Source organism: Carassius auratus, chromosome 1, assembly GCF_003368295.1.
Source record: "Carassius auratus strain Wakin chromosome 1, ASM336829v1, whole genome shotgun sequence".
NCBI classification, from domain to species: Eukaryota; Metazoa; Chordata; class Actinopteri; order Cypriniformes; family Cyprinidae; genus Carassius; species Carassius auratus.
The window spans coordinates 31,417,807-31,438,382 of NC_039243.1; the positions used below are offsets into that span (position 1 = coordinate 31,417,807).

Below are 20,576 nucleotides of genomic sequence, written 5' to 3' on the forward strand. Positions count from 1 at the left end.
TCTGTGCTAATTTGTTGTCTCCTCTTGCCCAATGGGGACGGATGGAGTGTGGCAAATGTAAATGCAGAACTGTGGAGTTGAGTTGAGTCAAATGTCAAGCTCAGCTGCACTGCCACATGCTCTGAGAGTCTGCAGCATCTGTGCACATGGCACTCTGTGGATAATGTGATTAGTCTAGCAACAGTGAGCACTGTGGGAGACAGAGAAACAGAAGTTACACAAAACCATGCACAATTTTAGACCGAAGGAGATGAAACACTGTGGAAAAGGTGGGTTTAGAGGCTGAAGCGAGAAAGCAACTACTTAAAAAAGATTCAGACAGTATTCACAGAAATATTAAGTTCAAGTGCTAATTTGCTTTGCAAACATATGGAAGCCCATAGGAGGTAACTGCAACTTTTTCTCCCAAAATTCTGCATATTTTGTATACTATGAGTTATAAGAAAAGAAATGTGAGATATAATCTCAGAATTGTAAGATATGAATGTAAAATTCTGAAGGGGGAAAAGAATGGCAAGATTTATGCTCAGATTTGCGAGATACAAACTCAGAATTATGACTTTTTTTTAATTAGTATTATTTTTTTGTCATAAAATGTAAAACTGTAAAAACAGCTGCAACTTTGTATCTCAGGATTTGTATTTGTTTTTGCAATTGCAAATCGACATCTTGCAATTCTGACTTTTTCTCAGAATTACAAGTTTATATCTCACATTTCTGTCAATTCTCAGAAATGCAAGGAAAAGTCACAATTAGCTTTAAATAAAAACTCCATAAAAACCCTACTTTGAATCATGACAGATTCATGAAAATGATGGGAAATGAAGTGATGGGGAACATAAAAAATAAACACTCTAATAAGGAAAACAGTCACTTATAAGGAGGGGTTCTCAGAAATAAAAGTCACCATAGTTGGGTAAACTTCTATTGTGGTGAACAGAAACTACAACCATACAAATGTTCCAATTGCAAAATAATAATAATAAATAAAAACAACAGCATTTCTATTGATTTACAGCTAGCTTTATAAATGTGCATCCAGTTGTCACATGTAAATTTCACTGCATCCACCATACTGCATTACATGGACCTCTGAGGGAAATATTCTAATGTCAAATATTGCCAGTATTATGCATCAATAAAATATACTCCATATGGTGTATCAATAAAAGCAATATTAAATCCCTACCTGACTCAAAAATGTTTTGTTCATATTAAAACCTAGTTAAAATGCTTGTTTAGAAATGCAAGTATAAATATTGTCTGATTACGTATAGTAACAATTTAAAGAACAGAAAAACTACATTCACAAACACACTCCAGAGTGTTTACCCAGTCTAATGAGTCTGAACATTCACTCATAGGACAGAGCCAATTAAGAAGAGATTTAGTCCCCTTGAACAAACCTTGTTAGACTTATTATCTGATTTTTATTCACGAGGCATTCTCATACACACAAATCTTTTGATTCAGAACCTGTTAGGGTACAGCATTAAGCTAATAATATCAATTAATAAGCTCATTTGATCTTCATTTCAAACACTTTTTTCACTTATATATTTTTTATATAATAATGATGAGCTGGAGAGCTTGAAGAACATGTAAGGTGTTTTTTCCTCTCTTTTTCTCAGTAGAGGTGATGTATAATTGCTTTAGTTCTTATATTACTGCTGAATATTCTGCACTTATTTTACTTCTGATTAGTTTTGTCTTCGGCAGTGAAATGCATGCTTGATCAGGCTGAGATCAGGTGATTGATTGAGGCAGAATATTCCACTTATTTAACTTTTAAAAATCCTTTGCAGTATGTTTTGGGTCATTTTATAGATGATGTTGCGTGGTTTGTATCATAAACTGTTCCAAGCCTTCTCCATGCTTCTTTCTTCCCATCAGTGTGATTGATTTGAGTTTCATCCGTCCAAACAATGCTTTTCAGAACTGGTCCGGCTCTTTTAGATGTTTTGACTAAGTCTAATCTATTCTTTCTATTCTCGACATATGGCATATAATGCATATGAATTGATGTTGCAAATGGGTTCTTAGAGAGAGGTTACTGCGATCATCCACCTCTGTTGTCTTCCGTGTACAAGGGTTTTTTATGTTGCTGAGCTCACAAGTGTGTTTCTTTAATCAGAATGTAATCAGAATGTATAATGGATTTGTTTAGTTTTTAAAGCCTGTTTCTTAACGGCATGATGTGGCTTCAGAACAGCTTCCAAAATGTAAACTGTAGCATCATCCGATGGGATTCATCTGGAATGGGGCATACAGTCGTCACAGACTAGAGCAGCGTTAGATAATTAAATATGTTGAATCAGCTTCCATGAGTCTCTTTGACTGACACATGAGGTCAGTGTGAAGCTCATAGGTGGAGTTAGATTTAATTAGCATCTCTCTCTCATCCTCTGGAGTCAGCGAACTCAAACCTACTCATTTAAAGCACTGACCAGCCCTTGTGTTTCTGGACGGTGAACAATCTCAGAGGAAGAATCTGTCTGAAGAGACATGTCTGCGTTCATCTCAGCTCAAACCTGCAACGGCCACCAAATTATGAAGTACATCTTACATCCTCCTGGACGCTGGGATGCAGAATGTGTATTTGGTGCCATAAACGTGAACCAGAACACATTAAATTAGAAATCACGAGGATAGATTAGCTATTTTTCAAAGATTTTGATTTAAAGCATTTGTTTTTCACGACTGATTCGAATAGCGGTGTTTTTCCATTTGTATTCGCATTCTTATTCTCCTTTCTAAACTCGTGTTTTACCATATTAAATAAAATGTTTCTATAACAACAAGAGCAACAAAGTTTTAAACGATTTTTAGAAGTGTTATATCTTTGCTTTTATTATGGTTTCATACGGTTTTGAAAAGGTTAAAAGCAAATTGCAAAAAGTAAAGAAAACTTAATGATTAAAAATGTATTGTAATTACAATTTAAATAAAAGTATACAAACATTAAACTTTTACAAAACTTGGAATGATTAATTATTAAATGTCATTTTGGTGAGTCGTACCACATAACATTTTATAAACTTGTCATTAAAATGTCAAATTTTCTGATGTTATAAGACGTTTGACATTTTTTTTTGTTTTTTTGTTTTTTTTTGAAGAAATAACAAAAATAAAATACTATTTTTTCAATTTTTTTAAAGAATTGTATTCCTTTTAAGCCTATTTTCTTCATTCTGATGTCAAGACAACTGTATCACTTGAAAAAAAAACATTTATAAAGAAATTTATACATGCATATCTTAGATAAGGTGTTTTCAATCCACCATTTGTATCAAAAGCATTTTCAATGTTTAATAGACAGGAGAACAAATGAGCTTCATGTCATGACCCAAAAGCTCCCGGGAGCCCGTATTTATTTTCCAGTGTCTCGCTGATGTCACTGCACAGTCTGTCCCCGTGTCTGTTTCATGGCTGTCTGATTTTGGGGGCAGATTGCATAACAAGTACAGACATGATGCATCATCCGGATTCTTAATCAAGGAGCTTTCTGTAATCTCAAAGGCTCAGTCGAACAAACCAAGTCATCCTTGTTTCCAGACTATCCAAACTGGTCATTTAACTATATACAGTAACACACACACACACACACATACAGACACACACACAGCCTTTTCTCACCCAGTACCCGCTGATGCCTCCTCATGGCGTCAGCCTCAAGGGCAAAGAGAAATGAATGACAAACAGAGAAAGATAGAGAGAGAGGGGGAAGACTGGTTCAATCAAGCAAGATTCTTCAGAACCATGCACCAGAAAAGTGCACAAGAAACATCTGAGAGCTTCCAATATTCATTATACAATATAACATAAAAACAAGGGGGAGTTTTAGATTACAAACAACCAAGATGTGATTAGAATTTATACAAAAGCTTGTGTGCTGAACTGTATATTAAAGGGGTCATGAACTCAGAAAATACCATGATCTTTTGATATATAAGAGGTCATTCTACTATACAAACATCTTGTCACTTTTATTTCAGTTCGGAAACTCTCTCGTTAGTCTAAAAACAGCTTATATCGAAGACAATCTACCAAAACCACAAACTCCAGAATGATGAAGATCAACCCTGCTTCTACATCACTGCCTGTTTAGCCCCGCCCACAAATTCATGCATGTAGTATAAATAACTAAAGAGTCACTCGATAAAGATGCGCCCAAGACACGCTTTAGAGTGCCATGCTGTGTAAAAACAATCTTTGAATCACCTTCCTTCCGATCCCAACATTAGGAAAGAGTGGATGAACTTTATTTTTAATGAAAAACCAGTGTGACCTTGTTAACAAACAACGCACAATTCAACACACGGTTGATTGAAACTAGAAGAATATACTGAATCTGACAGTGATGTCACACCACACAAGTGTGAGTGACTGTTTTTATTATGTGGTCACTATTTGTCTTATTACAGATCACTTGATATGAGTTTTTAGTCCATCTGTGAAAGATGTAGGCTGTCAAACAAACACAACTGTTAGTCAATCAGAGTCTATTCAAACAGAGCATTTGGATGAGGGGGTCAAAACAGGACAAAAAATAGCCTATTTCTTCTAAATGATGATATTTTTTGTGCAAAAATGATAAAGTTATAAGTGGCCATCAGAGAAGAGTACAAAATAATAAAGGCAGTTCATGATCCCTTTAATATAACCATAAGCATACTGTTAAACAGCTGTGTATCTCACACTTACGCAGACACAGATGAAGTTTTTCTACCAAAAACAAAGTAGGCAGAGAAAAAAATGAATATGTTTCAATCATTTCCACCACGAATACATCTATTCTCTAAAAAAGTTTATTCAGATGAGAAAGACATGAAAAATGTGGTGCCCAGGACTGGAATTGAGAACCAGTGATCTGAAGTAATGAAATGTCTTTGAGGGATCATTCATGTTGCAATGACGCCATCTAGTGGCTATTCCAATATTAATATTACACGTGAAACTATTTTTGTTTTTTAAATATGCTGTTACTTTGTAGCTTTTGGTATGACTTATAGAAACCAGTCTGTTATAACTGACATGCCTCATACATAACACTGAGCTAATAACAACAGTCTAACATACACAGTCAGCAAAAGTCAGTCATCCATTTTTGTCCCACAATGTTCTGTAATGTTCCAGAAAGCACCAAAATATTCCAGAATATTCCAGAAAATCCTAGAATATTCCCTTCCTAACGAAAGCAAAACATCTTAAAAGTGAAAAAAGGCATGCAAAATTAATACAAAGACTGATCTGTACTATGTTTCCTAATTATATATAATAGTTCTAAAATGTATCTGACCTAAATATTTACCAATATATTATGTGACAATAAATAGCACAATAATTAGCACCACATAATTAATATAAGAATTTATAGAATCTAATTTGTTACATTGTGTTATTGTAAAAAAAAAAAAATAAATAAAAAAAAAAAAAAAGAAATTTTCAATAATTTTAAGAAAAATACTTCATGTTAAAAGAACCAGTAGGCTATACCTGAATGACCGGCTCCAGTGACATTGTGTACAGCAAATAGAGAGGTTCCTGCACACTAATTCAATTCAATATCCCGGCTTGTTGATATAACCTTGTTGGCTATCTTTCCAAGACACTCTGAAGTTTGTTCCTGTCAGGACTCGTGCAGTGAAGCTGATACTGTGTTCTGGGAGCAGGCAGGAGGGTGATTCACTGTTGAAAGTGGAAGAAATCCATCAACAGAAGCGTGAATGGCAGTTTTCGAGGCCTCAAAATAAACAGGCACTTTGAGAGCTTTAATTAGCACAGAATACAACACAAACTGCATGCTAATAACACTTAAACAGATGCATTACAGTTCTCTGCAGACCTGAAGTGAAAACTTAAACTAGTGAATGGATGTGGATTACTCTGGCTTCCTAATTTAAGTCATACTGTGCAATTTACGCTGAAACAGCACTGTCTCTGTAGAAATGATAATTTCACACTAGGTGCACAAGAATCACTCATATTATCAGATTAATATGGCATACCCTTGGGTTAAAATAATACCATCCTTAAGATTATAAAGTATGACATTGCATCATGTCTCACTGAATGAGTTATATATATATATATACATGACACTAGAAGGCCCAAAAACAACACTTTGGATTTATTTTTATTTTTATATTCACAAACATGTTTAACTGTTAACAGGGGTTCCATGACAGGTTTGAAAAGCACTTAATTAGATTTTAAAATATTATTTAAATTGTTAATGTTTAATTCCTTCAGTATATAAACAGATATTTTTTTATTAAATCGTAGATCCAGAAAAAAAATTACAGACAACAGTTCTTTTTTTTTTCTTATAAAACATTTTGGCTCTTGTTATTGTAAACATTTTAATAAATTATTCCGAATACATACTTTTTTATGCATTTTCATGGATTTGGTGGAAAGTAAAACAGAATATGGGAGAGAGAAATAAAAAATCTTTTCAGACCCCCAAAATGTAATGTAAATGTAAGAAAATCCTAGAATATTCCCTTCCTAACAAAAGCAAAATATCTTTAAAAGGGAAAAAAGGCATGCAAAATTAATACAAAGACTGATCTTTACTATGTTTCCTAATTATATAGAGTTCTAAAATGTATCTGACCTAAATATTTACCAATATATTATGTGACAATAAATAGCACAATAATTATCACCACATAATTAATATAAGAACTTATAGAATCTAATTTGTTACATTGTGTTATTGTAAAAAAAAAAAAAAAAAAAAATTCTCAATAATTTTTAGAAAAATACTTCATGTTAAAAGAACCAGTAGGCTATACCTGATGCAATGTAATTTTAGTTAGAAGTTTAACAAATTGTTGTACAAATTGTAAAAATAAAAGTGCATGTTCTTCGGCACAGATGAATGAGGTTCGGTGTAGGCTACATGTAATTTAACAATATCTTTTGCTGCTAAATTGACTTCTTGATTAAAGTTTAAACTTCTAGATTTGTTCGATTTTATTATTTATTCTGTCGCTTTTCCTTTTGGCTTGTAAATGCTGCTCTGTTCGGTTTTTGTTTGTTTTATAACAAGCAATAGATCTGCCGTTTTGCATGACCCATGGTCAATTTCTCTCTCATTGTAACTAACTTCTGGTTTTACGTGCAACAATCACAAACCAGCTCTCCGTTAACAGATAAGGTGTGAAAAGGATGTGACATACACGGGAGAACGACGTTTCACAGTTCAGTTAGACACATGTAAAAATAAAAATAAAGTTTAATGCATAGAAGCATGCTTACTGAATAAAAGCATTAGCTAATTAAAACAACTGATCCCAAACATTTGAACAATAGTGTGTATACAGAAATAAACTGCACAGTATTCAGCAGCAGCCTACTGTAATGTCTAAACGAGAAGTTAAACGGTCAGCCAGTGATGCTGTAGTTCCAGCAGGTATACAGCGGTGTAAAGAGTACCTGAGAAACTATACTCGAGTAAATGTAAAGATAGACAGTGAAAATCACTCCATTACGGTCACCTATTCCAAAACAACTTGAATAAAAGTTTTAGGCCTGGTTTCACAGACAGGGCTTAAACTAGGCCAGAACAGTAGTAATTTTTACAGACATCCTTAAGAAAAAATATTACTGGTGTGCATTTTGAGACAAAATAAAGGCACTGATATATTTTAAGATCAGTCAGTTTCTTTCAGCTGAAACAGCTCAGACTCACATTTTAGTCTGAGACTAGGTTTAAGCCTCGTCTGTGAAACTGGGGGTTAGATTATCTGATTTTAACAGTACTTAAGCATTTTACTTATACTAAACATAGGCTCAAAGAAGCATCTAGTCGAAGAGACATGCCAGTGTAAAACAAGGAATATGTGAGGAGAGCGATCACGTTTATTTTCCAAAACCGAAATTAAACTCCTCACTTCACGGATAAATACGATTTAATTCAAAGCCTTCTTGCACTGAATGCATTGGTTTAGGCCTCATTGGCAGCTGCAGTCCTCATATCATATATAATACATTGTTGATCCATAACTACTTGCTAAAGAACTGGTATTCGTGTAAAGTAGCCTTGTTGAGAAGTTCAGATGAGTAAGGGCAAAATGCACAAGATATAGTTCTTTAAGTGCCCTGTAGGAGGCGATATCACTTCTTTTGTAGCAGAAATAAACTGCTGCAGAAAAAGCAGAAATGACAAGACTCATTATTACAAATGTAGTGGAGTGAGTTGCTAATACCATCGATACTCAGTAATACTTAGAGTATTTAAAAAGATACTCAAGGACAGTAATTACATTTACTCAAATACTTGGTATGTCACACACAACAATACACACAAAAGCAAATTACCCTTCTCAGTCTTTTTATTTTGAACATAGGCTCCAAGCTTATTGAGTTCACATAATTTCTGCTAAATGTTGCCCCCATCAAAAAGTGCCCAAAATATTCACACACGAAGGAAATGAGGTAAAATCAACAAAAGCTAATTGAGGTTTACAAAGAGCTTAGTAGTTGCAGATTGACAAGGGAGACAAAAAGAGAACTAAGAAACAGTAATTCACAGTCAGACAGGCAGGCAGGCAGTTTGTGTAGCGTAATACAGGATTGGATTCTGTGCTCGGTGTAGTAAGTGCTTGAAGGGTTTTCAGGAACTGCTCATGGTTCAAGCGAAGTGGTCTGGCTCCTCAGACTTTGCAGAGAGCCACAGCAGAGAAACGCACCTCCCCTTTCTCCCTCTCCGTAAACTCACGGCACACCCTTGCAGCATCCTACAGAGAGATGAAGTCAGTCATTCAGTCACGGGAAGATGACTCATTGTTTTACGATGCTCTGAACCTACCATTTTAACCGTAGAATACACACTACAAACACACATGCCTAGGAAAACTTGTGCTTACCATGACGAAGCTTCCTTGCTTTGTAGGTCCATGATTCACAGGTCCATCCATTCTGCCATCTGAGGCAACAAAACACACTTTATAGCTCATCGTCATTTAAATGCAAGTCGTCAGCAGAGAAACAGAAGCTGCAATACATGTCATCCACTTACCCAGCTCATAAAGCTGACCGTTCACATTGACAAAGGTAATGAAATGGAAGTTAACTTTGTCTGGCTCTGGCTGTTAGAATAAGAGAGATGGAGGGGGGGAAAGAAACAACCATTTAACTTGAACTCATTACTCCTAGTGTTTGTGTATGTCATTCTTGCCTTACTTGACACAGTCCTTCATCAGCAACCGCATCATGAAACTCCTGGATGGCCTGAATAAAACAACAACTTAACTTAAAAAATTTTTTTTTACCACAAACTAAGCCTAAATGCATGTAAAAACACGTAAAATAAAATAAAAGTACATTTTCATTTACTTAAGAAATTTTACTTGTACAATAGTACCACCTTCTGGAGGTCATGAGTACTGCACAAATATTAAAATAAGCCTTTGACATTTTTTAAGTTTTTGGAAAAGATTGTGGCAAACCACATGTTTTGTGTTGCTCAGCATTGAATGGACACTTAGAATACCTTATTTTGTTCAAATGCTTTGGCTCTTTCTGCAGCAGACATCTTGGAGGTGTCTTCTAGAAGCTTCTTCAGCACAGAGTCACTGTCTAAAGACAAGAGGGTGCTGAATCACGAATCCGCCTCTTTCACCAAACTTACAGTAATGTGTCAATCTGTAACTTTGTATTTTATTTGCAAATGTAAATTGCTGCAGTCTGGTTTAAAATGTTATAAAAATAATGTTGTTTTTTCAGATCAACAAGGTAGCTCAATACATCCTCAGAAAACATATGTAGGAGCAGAAGAAGTTCATGGCACGACTCCACTGACCGAAATCAACACTGTCCTGGTTGTTGGCCACAGCATGCACCAAACCCACAGTTCCACAAGAGTTGACCACAGTTTGTTTCAGAAAATACACATCTTTACAGGCATCAACAGACTGTTTGGAACGAAACTCCTCATGCTAAAAACAAAGCAGAAAGATGTCGGTGTTAAAGTTAAATAACTAATACAGTTCATTCTGTGCGAGTAAAGATACTCCGATTTGAAATGCCACCAAAAAGCTAAAAAATAAAATTGCATTTACTACGAAAATAAATTTGAACTTCTCAGATATAATAATGCTACGCAACATTGTTTTTCACATAGCGATTCCCCACGTGATGACCACACCCGCGTTCACGGTAATGCTTTGTGCGTGCGCGCGCGCGTTCGTACGTACCTGTTGCGTTAAAGGGAAGAGCAGCATCATGGCACAACAGGGTGAGGGCACCCCTGACAGAGACTCATCCTCCAGACCCAAAACATCCACAAAACGCCAACTCGAGCCCACACCCAACTTACTCAACACCTACACGAAGACAAAAAAAAATTAATAGGCCCAACTAATAAAAATCACATTATTCTTTACACGTTAGGCCTATATCTATTCAAATATATTTTGATATACTTTGATATATTCAAAGTTTGAAATTACCATGCATTATAAACGACTAGTATATCTGCAACTTCTGATATTATGCAAAATCTTTTTTTTATATGCATGCTTGAGTTATTGTTTTAAGCATGCGTATTAAAAATGCTGCGTGTCTTTGTTATTGTGCATAGCAGGTGATAATGCGTGTGAGCCCACGCCCTTTCGTCTCAATTTCGGGTCCGTAGGAGTTCAGCACCAGACGCCACAGACCAGTCCAGCAGACGGTCTCATCATAACCTCATCTTATGACTCAGCGAACGTACCTTATTCAGCATCTGAAAGCAATACAACGCACAAATATGTCGGTCATGATCAGTCATGAGAAAGCGAAAGCATGCACGATAAACCAGCTAGTGAGCCTAAATCACGAAGAAGCGTTCAACCTCAGGGTTTATTTCCATCGGTTTCCACTCCATGATTGCAGAGGCTCGTGAGTGTCACTTCTTGAGATCTGAAAGGCGCCGCCCGAGAAACACAAACCAGACTGAAGGCGCACGAGGATCATATGCGACCGGTCATATTCCATTTGCACAGACCGGAGGGGTGTCCGCTCACATGAACGAGCTATTTATGCACTCCTGGCACACTTATTCACCCTGCTAGAGAAACCTTTCTATATATTTAGAGTATCTCAAAAAGTCAACACAACACGGAAAAGAGAGAATGCCAAAAAATGACTAGGTGGTGGTTGAGATTCTCCAGCAATAGATCGGTCCACCGTCGACCGATTCTGGAAGCTACTACTGTTCTCCAGCTCTGATGAATCATTTGATTTAAAAAAAAAACTGGGACATTTTACAGTTTAGTATGTGCCAATATGAATTGACTCGAAGCTGCATAGATCAGAACTGAAGGACTAAATTCAACTTTACCCAACTTACATAACACTTTACTTTGAGCTGAGTTCTGATGAAATGACTGATGACTTGCACATTTTGGTCTTTTAAATAGCTTCTGTGTCTGTTAAATCCAGTTTACACACTCATAGAGATTTAACATATTGATTACTAAAATACAAAATAACACCATAAATGCTTAAAAGTATTTCAAAGCATCCTAAAACCATTTATTCATTTAAGATCAGGCCCTTTCTTTCGGAACATGCTGCACAACTCCTTGTTCAAGCTCTTGTTCTGTCCAGGCTGGACTATTGCAATGCCCTCTTTACAATTAATCCAGAACGCGGCAGCAAGATACATTTTTCATGAGCCAAAAAGAATACACGTCACACCTCTGTTTATCAGTTTGCACTGGCTTCTAATAGCTGCTCGCATAAAATTCAAGGCATTGATGTTTGCCTACAAAACTACCACTGGCTCTGCACCCATTTACCTAAATTTATTACTTCAGACTTATGTGCCTTCTAGAAGCTTGCGTTCTGCAAGTGAACATCGCTTGATTGTGCCATCCCAAAGAAGCACAAAGTCACTTTTACGGACTTTTAAATTAAATGTTCCCTCCTGGTGGAATGACCTCCCAAACTCAATCCAAGCAGCTGAATCCTTAGCCATCTTCAAGAATCGGCTTAAAACACATCTCTTCCATCTTTTAACTTTAACACTCACTATTCTAATTCTAATCCTTTCTAATCTTTTTGTATTTAATTTTTTCATTTATTATACCATTTTATGTGTGTGTATATATATATATATATATATATATAAGACCCCTAACACTAGCTTGCTCTATTCTTTTTCTATTCTATCTGTTTTCTTTTTATTTATTATATTATTTAAATGCCCTTGCTACGTGTACTGTGTAAAGCTAACTGAGACTTGTTATAGCATTTATATATCATTGCGCTTTTGTTGTTTTTGATTGCTTCCACTGTCCTCATATGTAAGTCGCTTTGGATAAAAGCGTCTGCTAAATGAATAAATGTAAATGTAATTTATCAATATTCACTGAAAATCTCAACAGTTGGGGTGAAAGGTTACAATGATTCTGGGAGCACACAAAAATGTTTACATTTGATTTTTAAAATGTATTGGGCCATTACACTTACGGAGAAAATGTATTAAATGTATTCATTTGCTCATCAATGCATCCTCTGCAGTGACTGGGTGCCATCAGAATGACAGTCCAAACATCTGCTAAAACATCAATATAATCCATGCTACAGTCCATTAATTATCTTTTTTGATGAGGAAAGCTATATAATAGTAAGAAGTAATTCACTTTAAACCATCACTTCTGGTCATAATCCATAATGCCATTCCTCTGGTAATAAAGTCCATCACCTGTTGTCGAAATAAACTGACACATTTGTTTAGAACTGCTTTAAATTGTTTTACTTGTGCTTTTATAGTGCTTGATCTTTGCATATTTCTCTTCTGATTCAGACTTTCTCTGTAGAAAGTAATATTATGGATACAGAGAACTCATGTTTAAGCCAGAAGCAACAGTTTGAAGTTAAAAAAGTCTTGTTGATTAATTTGTAAACATGCTTTTTGATTCAGTAGATGTTAATTGATGATCTGGAGTGGTGTGGATTATTGTGATGTTTCTATCAGCTGTTTGGCCTCTCATTCTGACGGCACCCATTCACTGTAGAGGATCCACTGATGAGCTGGTGATGTGATGCTTCATTTCTCCACAGAGAAACAAAACTCATCTATGGATGGTCTGAGGGAAAGAAAATTTGCTGCAAGTTTCCATTTTTAGATGAAAAATCCATTTAACGGTTGCATCACATAATTCTTTCTTTATAGTCTTCACAAGAATTCATGCATGGATAATATAGACACATTTTCTTGTACTTTTATGATGCTTTTGTGTCCTTTTTCAAAAGCTCCTGTCCCCCATTAATTATACCTGCATGTAAAAGGGACAACAGCATTATTGAAAATTGCTGATTTAATATAATAATAATTATTATTATTATATAATTTGTATACATCAGCTATATGGGCATCTGTCTTTTTAAAACACAGTGCAGTTGCACTTGTGTTTGGGCTTGAAATTTGATCAGCAATTCTTGCATGCATCAACGTGGAAATGAATAAACAATGGGTTACTTCCCAAATAAACCATTATATTTGTGTAACGTGACACCCACATTCGTGTGTTTGAGTAGACTTAATATGTTGCCTGGCAGATAGCTTTCCTCTGTTTGTCTTATTAACCATTAGAGCACCTGCTGGGACAATACTTTGTTGACTAACAGGGTGGGGGGCCACCAGAAGCACAAACCAGCCTCCTGGATGGAGAAAGTTGATGTTTATAAGTTTCAATATTAAATGCTTACATGGTTCTCTGTACTGTAATCTTCTACAATGCCTGGTCCTCGGGTGTGATTCATTGCTTTCGTATGCACAGATATGTTGAAGTGTAAAAAGAAAGCAGAAGAACACCACTACCCATAAGTCACAGCGTCTGGCTGATTTGCCAGGGTGTGGCTCAGGGTTTTTATTTATTCTATTGGGCTCAACCCATCGCAGTCGAGTTCATTCCTCCTTCATTCCTCATTCGGTCTGCACTGACGTCATCTGCTCCTAAACTAAAACTCTTCTTCGGTAAGTGAATGGAAACTGCACTTCTATACTCATGTTTCTATAGAGTTCACAGGTACGACTCTATCTGTGTGAAAACATTTCAAACTTTTTCTCTTCCCAGTATTTGATAAATTAGCTTTATATTATTTTATAATCACATTATGCATTATATTCACATGGCTGTTTTTCACTGCGCAGTTATTTTCTGTCTCTTCTCTTTTTTTTTTTTTTTTTTTTTTAGCTTCGGACTCTTTGAAGTATTACGTGAATCTCAAAAATGGTAAGTTATAGTTTACTGCCGTAATGGAAGTCTAACATAATCTGTAGCGTGTTTTAATTTTGAACGCGTTTGTTTTTGAAGATATTTAATGTTCTGTATAGATTTGCGACATTTCATGTGCCGACGCCCATAATAGTTGCTTAGGGAAGAAAGAAAAAACATTGAATGTGCTTAGGAGCCATGTTTACTTGTTGCATTGCTGTCAAACTCTTACTATAGTATTGAAACGATGCTTTCTCAGTATCCTGCAATATAGGCCATACGCTATGCGTTTGGAAGCATTGTGTTATAAATATGATTCGTGGGTTCCAACTATTTCAGAGAGCGTTTACGTTTTCAATGCAAATGTTTAGAAAGAAACAAAACAGTTGTAAATGAGAGCATGGATGAGTCACTAGCGTCGCGTGAGCTGGAAGTGGAACACCCGAAGGGCGTTTCTGTCTGTCTCCCTCATTTACATTGAGTTCAAGTAAACTGGGGAATTAATTCCGCTAACGTGGCGCATAGTAATAATATTTAATACAGAACAAAGTCAGCAATGTAATGTTTTGGTGCTATGATACTACTACGTTTAGTTTACTGTCAGTATCAAAATAACCAGGACTGAGAAACTGAAATCACATTTCACTAAGCTATAATGTGCTTTGCTAAATAAATTAGATTGACCAGAAACGTGCAGATTTGGAGAACACTGGCAGCTTGTTTGCTGCAGGCAAATTAATATTGCATTAATTTCCTTATATTTGGATATGTCAGATATGTTTGCTCACTCTATTGTTTGGACAAAGGTTGAGTAACATGACTCCTACTGACAAGAGTTTTGAGTAGGCTACTAGGACAAAAAGACTAAAGAACTGAAGAAAGATCAATGTTTATGTATAATTTGGATTTGGAATATTGTGTTGACAATCATATTTTGCTTTTGTTGTGTAAAATTTGAATTAAATGAAGTACAATAATCTAAATAAAATGGGAAATCGCTACAAAATTACCTAAAATTGGAAACTAGCCAGTGAGATATTGTTGGTGAGCTGAATAATGACACTATTGTCTTTTGTGGAGCTGCTTTACAGCTGAAATTGAATCTGTATTACTGTTACTTTCCTGTTTATTACTGATGAGCTTCTTTAAAACAATCTGCATTGTATAAAGTGCTATATAAATCAATGTAACTTCATAAAAGTGTGGACACAGGTGTGAAATTTTATAAAAAAGATATAGAAAAAGTTGTGTGATAGGTTTAATACTATGTCTCTAAGTTTTTTCCTTAAATGTCTTGTTTGCACAGATTAAATCTGTAACGCATGATGTTGCCATCGTACACAAGTAGGATTCTGTTCTGTTTAGGGCTGGACGTTAAATGGATGGCTCCTGATTCTTAGATAACCACAGAAAGTATTCAGGCCTGAGTTATTCAACACATTCCTGAAGCTGAGACATTAACGAACAATACATTTCCTCTCCCAGACAACAAAATATCATTTAGTTTATCTAATAAAAAAAGCTGTGAGTAGTAAGTTAAAGTTGTTTGCCAGGTCTAAATCAGCAGCTGTCTGCAAGTTTATACACAATAAACATTTTGCTTATTGGACATTTTCTGGGGGCTTAGCTTCTGACATTTTATCGTAATATTGGCACATTACATTGTACACTTTATTACTACCCCTTACCACAGAAATATATGATAAAAAATATATATTTATATGATGTCTATGGCTTTTTTGACATCATACTGTATGCACATTTCAAAATCTCACCAGTAGCATATCCAGGTACTTTTTACCTACTATTTCAGACATGCTGTTCTTTTCATTTAAGGAAAGTATGTGATTTTGAATGCAAGCTATGTCTTGTAGTGTTAAATAGGTGTACAACAGCTACATTGATTTGCAGTATGTTATGTGCTTGTGTGCATACAGCGAGGTTGAGAAAAGAGCTTTAGTGTGTGTTTGTTTTAATGAGGCCTTGCTGAGGGCTGTTGTCAGTAGTGTGCTTGTCACCTCGAGGACTTAACTGAGATGAGAACAAACCAGCGTGCCTGTGTTTCTGCTCGTATCTTTTCCCGTGACTCCTTTGATCCACAAACAGACAGTGTTTTCACAGTGTTTTCCGTGTTGAAGTTAATGAAAATGTATGAAGGATTTAAAGAATTTTTTTTTCAGACGATCACATGATCAGCATGATCTTTGACTGTGTTCTTGCAAAATCTTGGTTTGCATCCGTTGGTTATTCTTTCTGGAATCTTACACAACTTCCTGATTTTGATTAGATATTAGGTCACAGTTTTAGGTCACGAACAGGATGCAGATAAAAAGTAAATCTGAACAATACTTTTTTAAAAAGGAAAACAATGTTAATTCGTAGATGTGGTATAGTATGACTCGTGTCCAGCCTTGCCTCCCACACACATAAACCACAGAAGATCTGTGGTAGTCTCTCAATGTTTCCATGTGGAAAACTACTGCATGTAAAAGTTTAAATGCACATCTTTTTGGAGAGTCAGAGGACACGTGGGTGTGGTTGTGACTCAGAGATGAATTACTGTAGTTCCTGAAGTTAAAGATATACATACTATTAAAAAGGATCATGAAACTAACACTTGATTTTCTTTTTTTTTTTCTAATTGTTTTAGGCTGGCAGAGGCACAGTGAAGGCCCATGGTGGATTCAATGCTAACAATGATGCTGAAGTTCTCTACAAGGCCATGAAAGGACTCGGTGAGTTTCACAATTGTATTAAACGTGTATCTGCAAATTAGAATCTATTGCAGATATCTTGTCACTAGTTTATTATTATTTGCATGATTAAGGCTGTGTGTGAATGCATTAGTTTTTATAAATTTTGCTTGTTTAATTAGTTTGCTTCATTCTCATGAATGACTTACTTGAGAATATTGCATCTGGGTATAAGAGATGGATATCCGATTACTCGTTATCAACATTAATTGTTTTTATTTTTACTCAGGCACCGATGAGGATGCTATTCTCCAGCTGCTGACAGCACGCAGTAATGCACAGCGCCAAGAAATCAAGGCTGCATTCAAAACCCTGCATGGAAATGTAATCTCATAAGCATAATTTATGTACTCAGGCCATGTATATTAAACCCTGTTTTATTAGAATTTGTGAAAGATACATTAAACAATCATTTCAGAAAATATATATTTAAAAGATGCATTCTACAATATTTTTTTTAATCCGTTTAGGATTTGGTGGATAATCTGAAGTCAGAGCTGGGTGGGAAGTTTGAGAGTCTGATAGTAGCTCTGATGACTCCTCCCATCATGTATGATGTCACATGTCTGCGGGATGCTATTAAGGTACACGCTAATAACTTTAGGGCTGTCAGTCATTTAAAAAATGATTGTAGTCATGTGTTTTTTTTTTGTTTTTTTTTTGACCGATTGTTTTATATCTGCACTTTTGCATTTGTTGTCTTAGGGTGCAGGCACAGATGAGAAAGTGCTGATTGAGATCTTGGCATCAAGGTTACCTAATCAAGTCAATGAGATCAAAAGTTCATACAAGCAAGGTAACTGTGTTTGTGCATTAGAACTGTTTTAAGTCTTAGTTATTAATTTTGATATGTGCCTGTAAAGCAATATGTTGAATGATGATCTCTTTTATGTTAATGACATCTGTATGTATTTTATAGAGCATAAGGATGATCTGGAGGAAGATGTGACTGGTGACACTGGAGGTCATTTCAGGAGGATGCTGGTTATTTTGCTACAAGTACGTAGTCCTTTAACAATACAATGATTAAAATGAACAATAATGTATCTGTGCATGTTAACACCACTGGAAATTTCAATCCACTGCAAAAACGACCTAAAACTTGTTGTTTTGTCATTTTAGTTGCATTACTATATATATTTGATATTATGATTTTTCTATAGGCCAGCAGACAGCAGAGTGTACAAGAGGACCTCATCCAAAGCGATGCCAAGGTAAGTTTGTGTATGTAAGTGCACATCAAATCCAATGCAACTGAATGTTTGCAAATATTTTTTTTTTTTTACTAAAACTGGGTCATATTCTTTCTCTGGAAAAAAACTTGGATGTCAAATAGAAAGTTCTTGATCTAAAACGTTGAAATGCTGCCATCTAGTGCTGGTGGTGTGTAATAACAGTTAGTTTCAAAACTGTTGGTGTTGTAGGCTCTGCTTGCAGCAGGAGAACAGAAGTATGGAACCGATGAAGGCCAGTTCATCACTATACTGGGAAACCGTAGTAATGCTCACCTTAGGAGAGGTTAGTACACACATGCATTTAGGTAATGAAACTGGTCTTTTAGTTTCTATATATTCATTTGTTTTCTGTTAACGGTTTTTTCTGCAGTATTTGATGAGTATAGAAAGCTCTCAGGGTATGAAATAGAGGAGAGCATCCAAAGAGAGACATCAGGAACTCTCCAAGAAATACTGCTGGCCGTGGGTAAGACACACACACACACATCTCTCTCTCTATCGATCAGACATGGTTAATTCTTCAATCAAGTTCTTATAAGAAAGTGCAAAATATATATATTTTTTTCCTTATTTTAGAAATTGTTATATTTTTATTATAGATCGGAAGTAAAAAGAAAAATGTTTTTTTTTTTTTTTTTTTTAACCATATTAGGACAGGGAGTAGTGTCTATAATTGAGGAATCACCCATAAGCAGGTTTTGTCTCTTAAAACACTCTTTTCTCTTCCTCCTCAGTGAAGTGTGCACGAAGTGTGCCGGGTTATTTTGCAGAGAGCCTTTACAATGCCATGAAGGTGAAGTTTAAATTTTTTTTTTTTATTTTAATTTTAGTAATTTTTTTGTTTTTAGTTTAGTTTTATCTACTATAACGGTTTTAATTTGAGTTATTTTAGCACATAAAGTGAATAAAAATATAAATCAAATGTTTAAAAAACACTTTTTTTTTTTTTTTTACTTTTCACTTAATATTTATTTTATTTCAAATAAAAAAGTTTTTATAATTACATTTTGCGTTAACCGTAATAACCCTGCAAAGTCCTTGCCTGTTGCTTTATTTCTGCTTTGCTGGAGCAGGGCTCAGGCACTGATGACCAGACACTGATCAGGATCATGGTTTCCCGCAGTGAGGTGGACATGATGGATATACGAGCTGAATTCCGCAAGCGGTTTTCAACCTCTCTGCACAAGATGATTCAGGTAAACTGATGCTCAGTATTTAGCCATTTAACACCTTTATAGATTTTCTTATTTGTCCATATCAGCGAAACTCAATCTTCTCTCTCCGTTCTCTTAAATCAGGGTGATACCTCAGGTGACTACCGTAAAGCCCTGCTCCTGCTGTGTGGCGGTGATGATGCATAAACTCTCAGTGTGGGTCAGATCCCAGGGAGATGAACCCAATTCAGGACCAATTACAAATACATGACATTCCAAATCGATAGAAGGATCTCTTGTCCGGTTGTGAAGATGCTATGCATGGCACATAGAATTTTTTTAATTCAAGTAAGCAATAAATAAATTGTGTTATTCATATTTCATGAAATGTGTAATAGATTTAAAGAAAAACAATATTTTAGTAGACACTATAAAAATACGAAGAACGGAGAACAACATAACCAATCTCAAGTTTGACTTGATCTATTATGAAAAAAAAAAAAGTCCTAATCATTTCTTTCTAAAGATAGTTTTGTTATGAAAATATCCATTAACTCAGCTCTATTAAATAAAACCAAAGACTCATTTGTACTCAGTAAAGCAATATTTAAATATAAATGCATTCATCAGTTTTCCACTTTTTTATTTTTATTGTTTGTATGGTTACTAACTTCCTTTACATTTCAGTAAAGCAATATAATATCACATCCAGTCTCATAACTGGCATTATTAGCAAGCTTGTTTCAATGTTTTTGTTTACCCACAGCAAATAGAGATAAGCAAAATGTTTGCCCTCTTTAAGGATATTAATGCTCGTTAAAAGCTGAAGAAAAAGGTGCTACTACTAAAATGTTCTAATATTTCATTGCCATGATATTCACAATAAACTCATGAAATAAAAGCAAACAGTATGAATGTCTCCTGTATGACTGACCACATAATGATATTAATAACTGAGCTGATCTGATGTTATAATGTCATGACCACCTGATAAATTTGATGTGTTTTCTGATTGTGTGGCTTATTCTATATTTCTGGTTGAACTTACTTCAAGTTAACTTGAAAGTATATGTGAGTATTTAGAACAATAAGTAAAATAATATAGATTCAGCTTTCACTTTAACAAAGCACACTAAAATTTGAAATGATAAAGTTTTAGCTTAACTGAATTTATAGCAGCTGGATTTTTTTTTACCTTGAAATATCAGTTTTAACCTT

General features: G+C 35.2%; 2 protein-coding genes across 2 annotated transcripts; one reads left to right on the forward strand and one right to left on the reverse strand.

Annotated features, from left to right (window-relative positions):
• Positions 1-8,324: 8,324 nt before the first annotated feature.
• Positions 8,325-10,998, reverse strand: LOC113107493 (ubiquitin carboxyl-terminal hydrolase isozyme L1-like). Its single transcript, XM_026270052.1, has 9 exons — positions 10,844-10,998; positions 10,724-10,735; positions 10,206-10,334; positions 9,812-9,947; positions 9,503-9,588; positions 9,193-9,240; positions 9,029-9,098; positions 8,877-8,935; positions 8,325-8,747 (listed from the first exon to the last, which is right to left on the reverse strand). The coding sequence occupies exons 1-9, from the start codon at positions 10,874-10,876 to the stop codon at positions 8,664-8,666; spliced, it is 657 nt and encodes a 218-aa protein (XP_026125837.1). The 5' UTR covers positions 10,877-10,998; the 3' UTR covers positions 8,325-8,663.
• Positions 10,999-13,833: 2,835 nt separating this feature from the next.
• Positions 13,834-20,269, forward strand: LOC113107501 (annexin A5-like). Its single transcript, XM_026270064.1, has 13 exons — positions 13,834-13,975; positions 14,196-14,234; positions 16,867-16,951; positions 17,199-17,293; positions 17,440-17,553; positions 17,675-17,765; positions 17,889-17,968; positions 18,133-18,183; positions 18,394-18,487; positions 18,575-18,670; positions 18,939-18,997; positions 19,278-19,400; positions 19,503-20,269. The coding sequence occupies exons 2-13, from the start codon at positions 14,232-14,234 to the stop codon at positions 19,563-19,565; spliced, it is 954 nt and encodes a 317-aa protein (XP_026125849.1). The 5' UTR covers positions 13,834-13,975; positions 14,196-14,231; the 3' UTR covers positions 19,566-20,269.
• Positions 20,270-20,576: the final 307 nt, after the last annotated feature.

Bases quoted from the DNA above. Each gene is read 5' to 3' on its own strand.
- LOC113107493 (XM_026270052.1), bottom strand. From the start codon at position 10,876: ATGGAGTGGAAACCGATGGAAATAAACCCTGAG. The intron at 9,589-9,811 runs GTCAGTGGAGTC...TCTTGTCTTTAG, and splicing joins CCAGGACAGTGTTGATTTCG to ACAGTGACTCTGTGCTGAAG. The intron at 9,241-9,502 runs GTATTCTAAGTG...TGTTTTATTCAG, and splicing joins AAGCATTTGAACAAAATAAG to GCCATCCAGGAGTTTCATGA.
- LOC113107501 (XM_026270064.1), top strand. The intron at 18,184-18,393 runs GTAAGTTTGTGT...TTGGTGTTGTAG, and splicing joins TCATCCAAAGCGATGCCAAG to GCTCTGCTTGCAGCAGGAGA. The intron at 19,401-19,502 runs GTAAACTGATGC...CTCTTAAATCAG, and splicing joins CTCTGCACAAGATGATTCAG to GGTGATACCTCAGGTGACTA.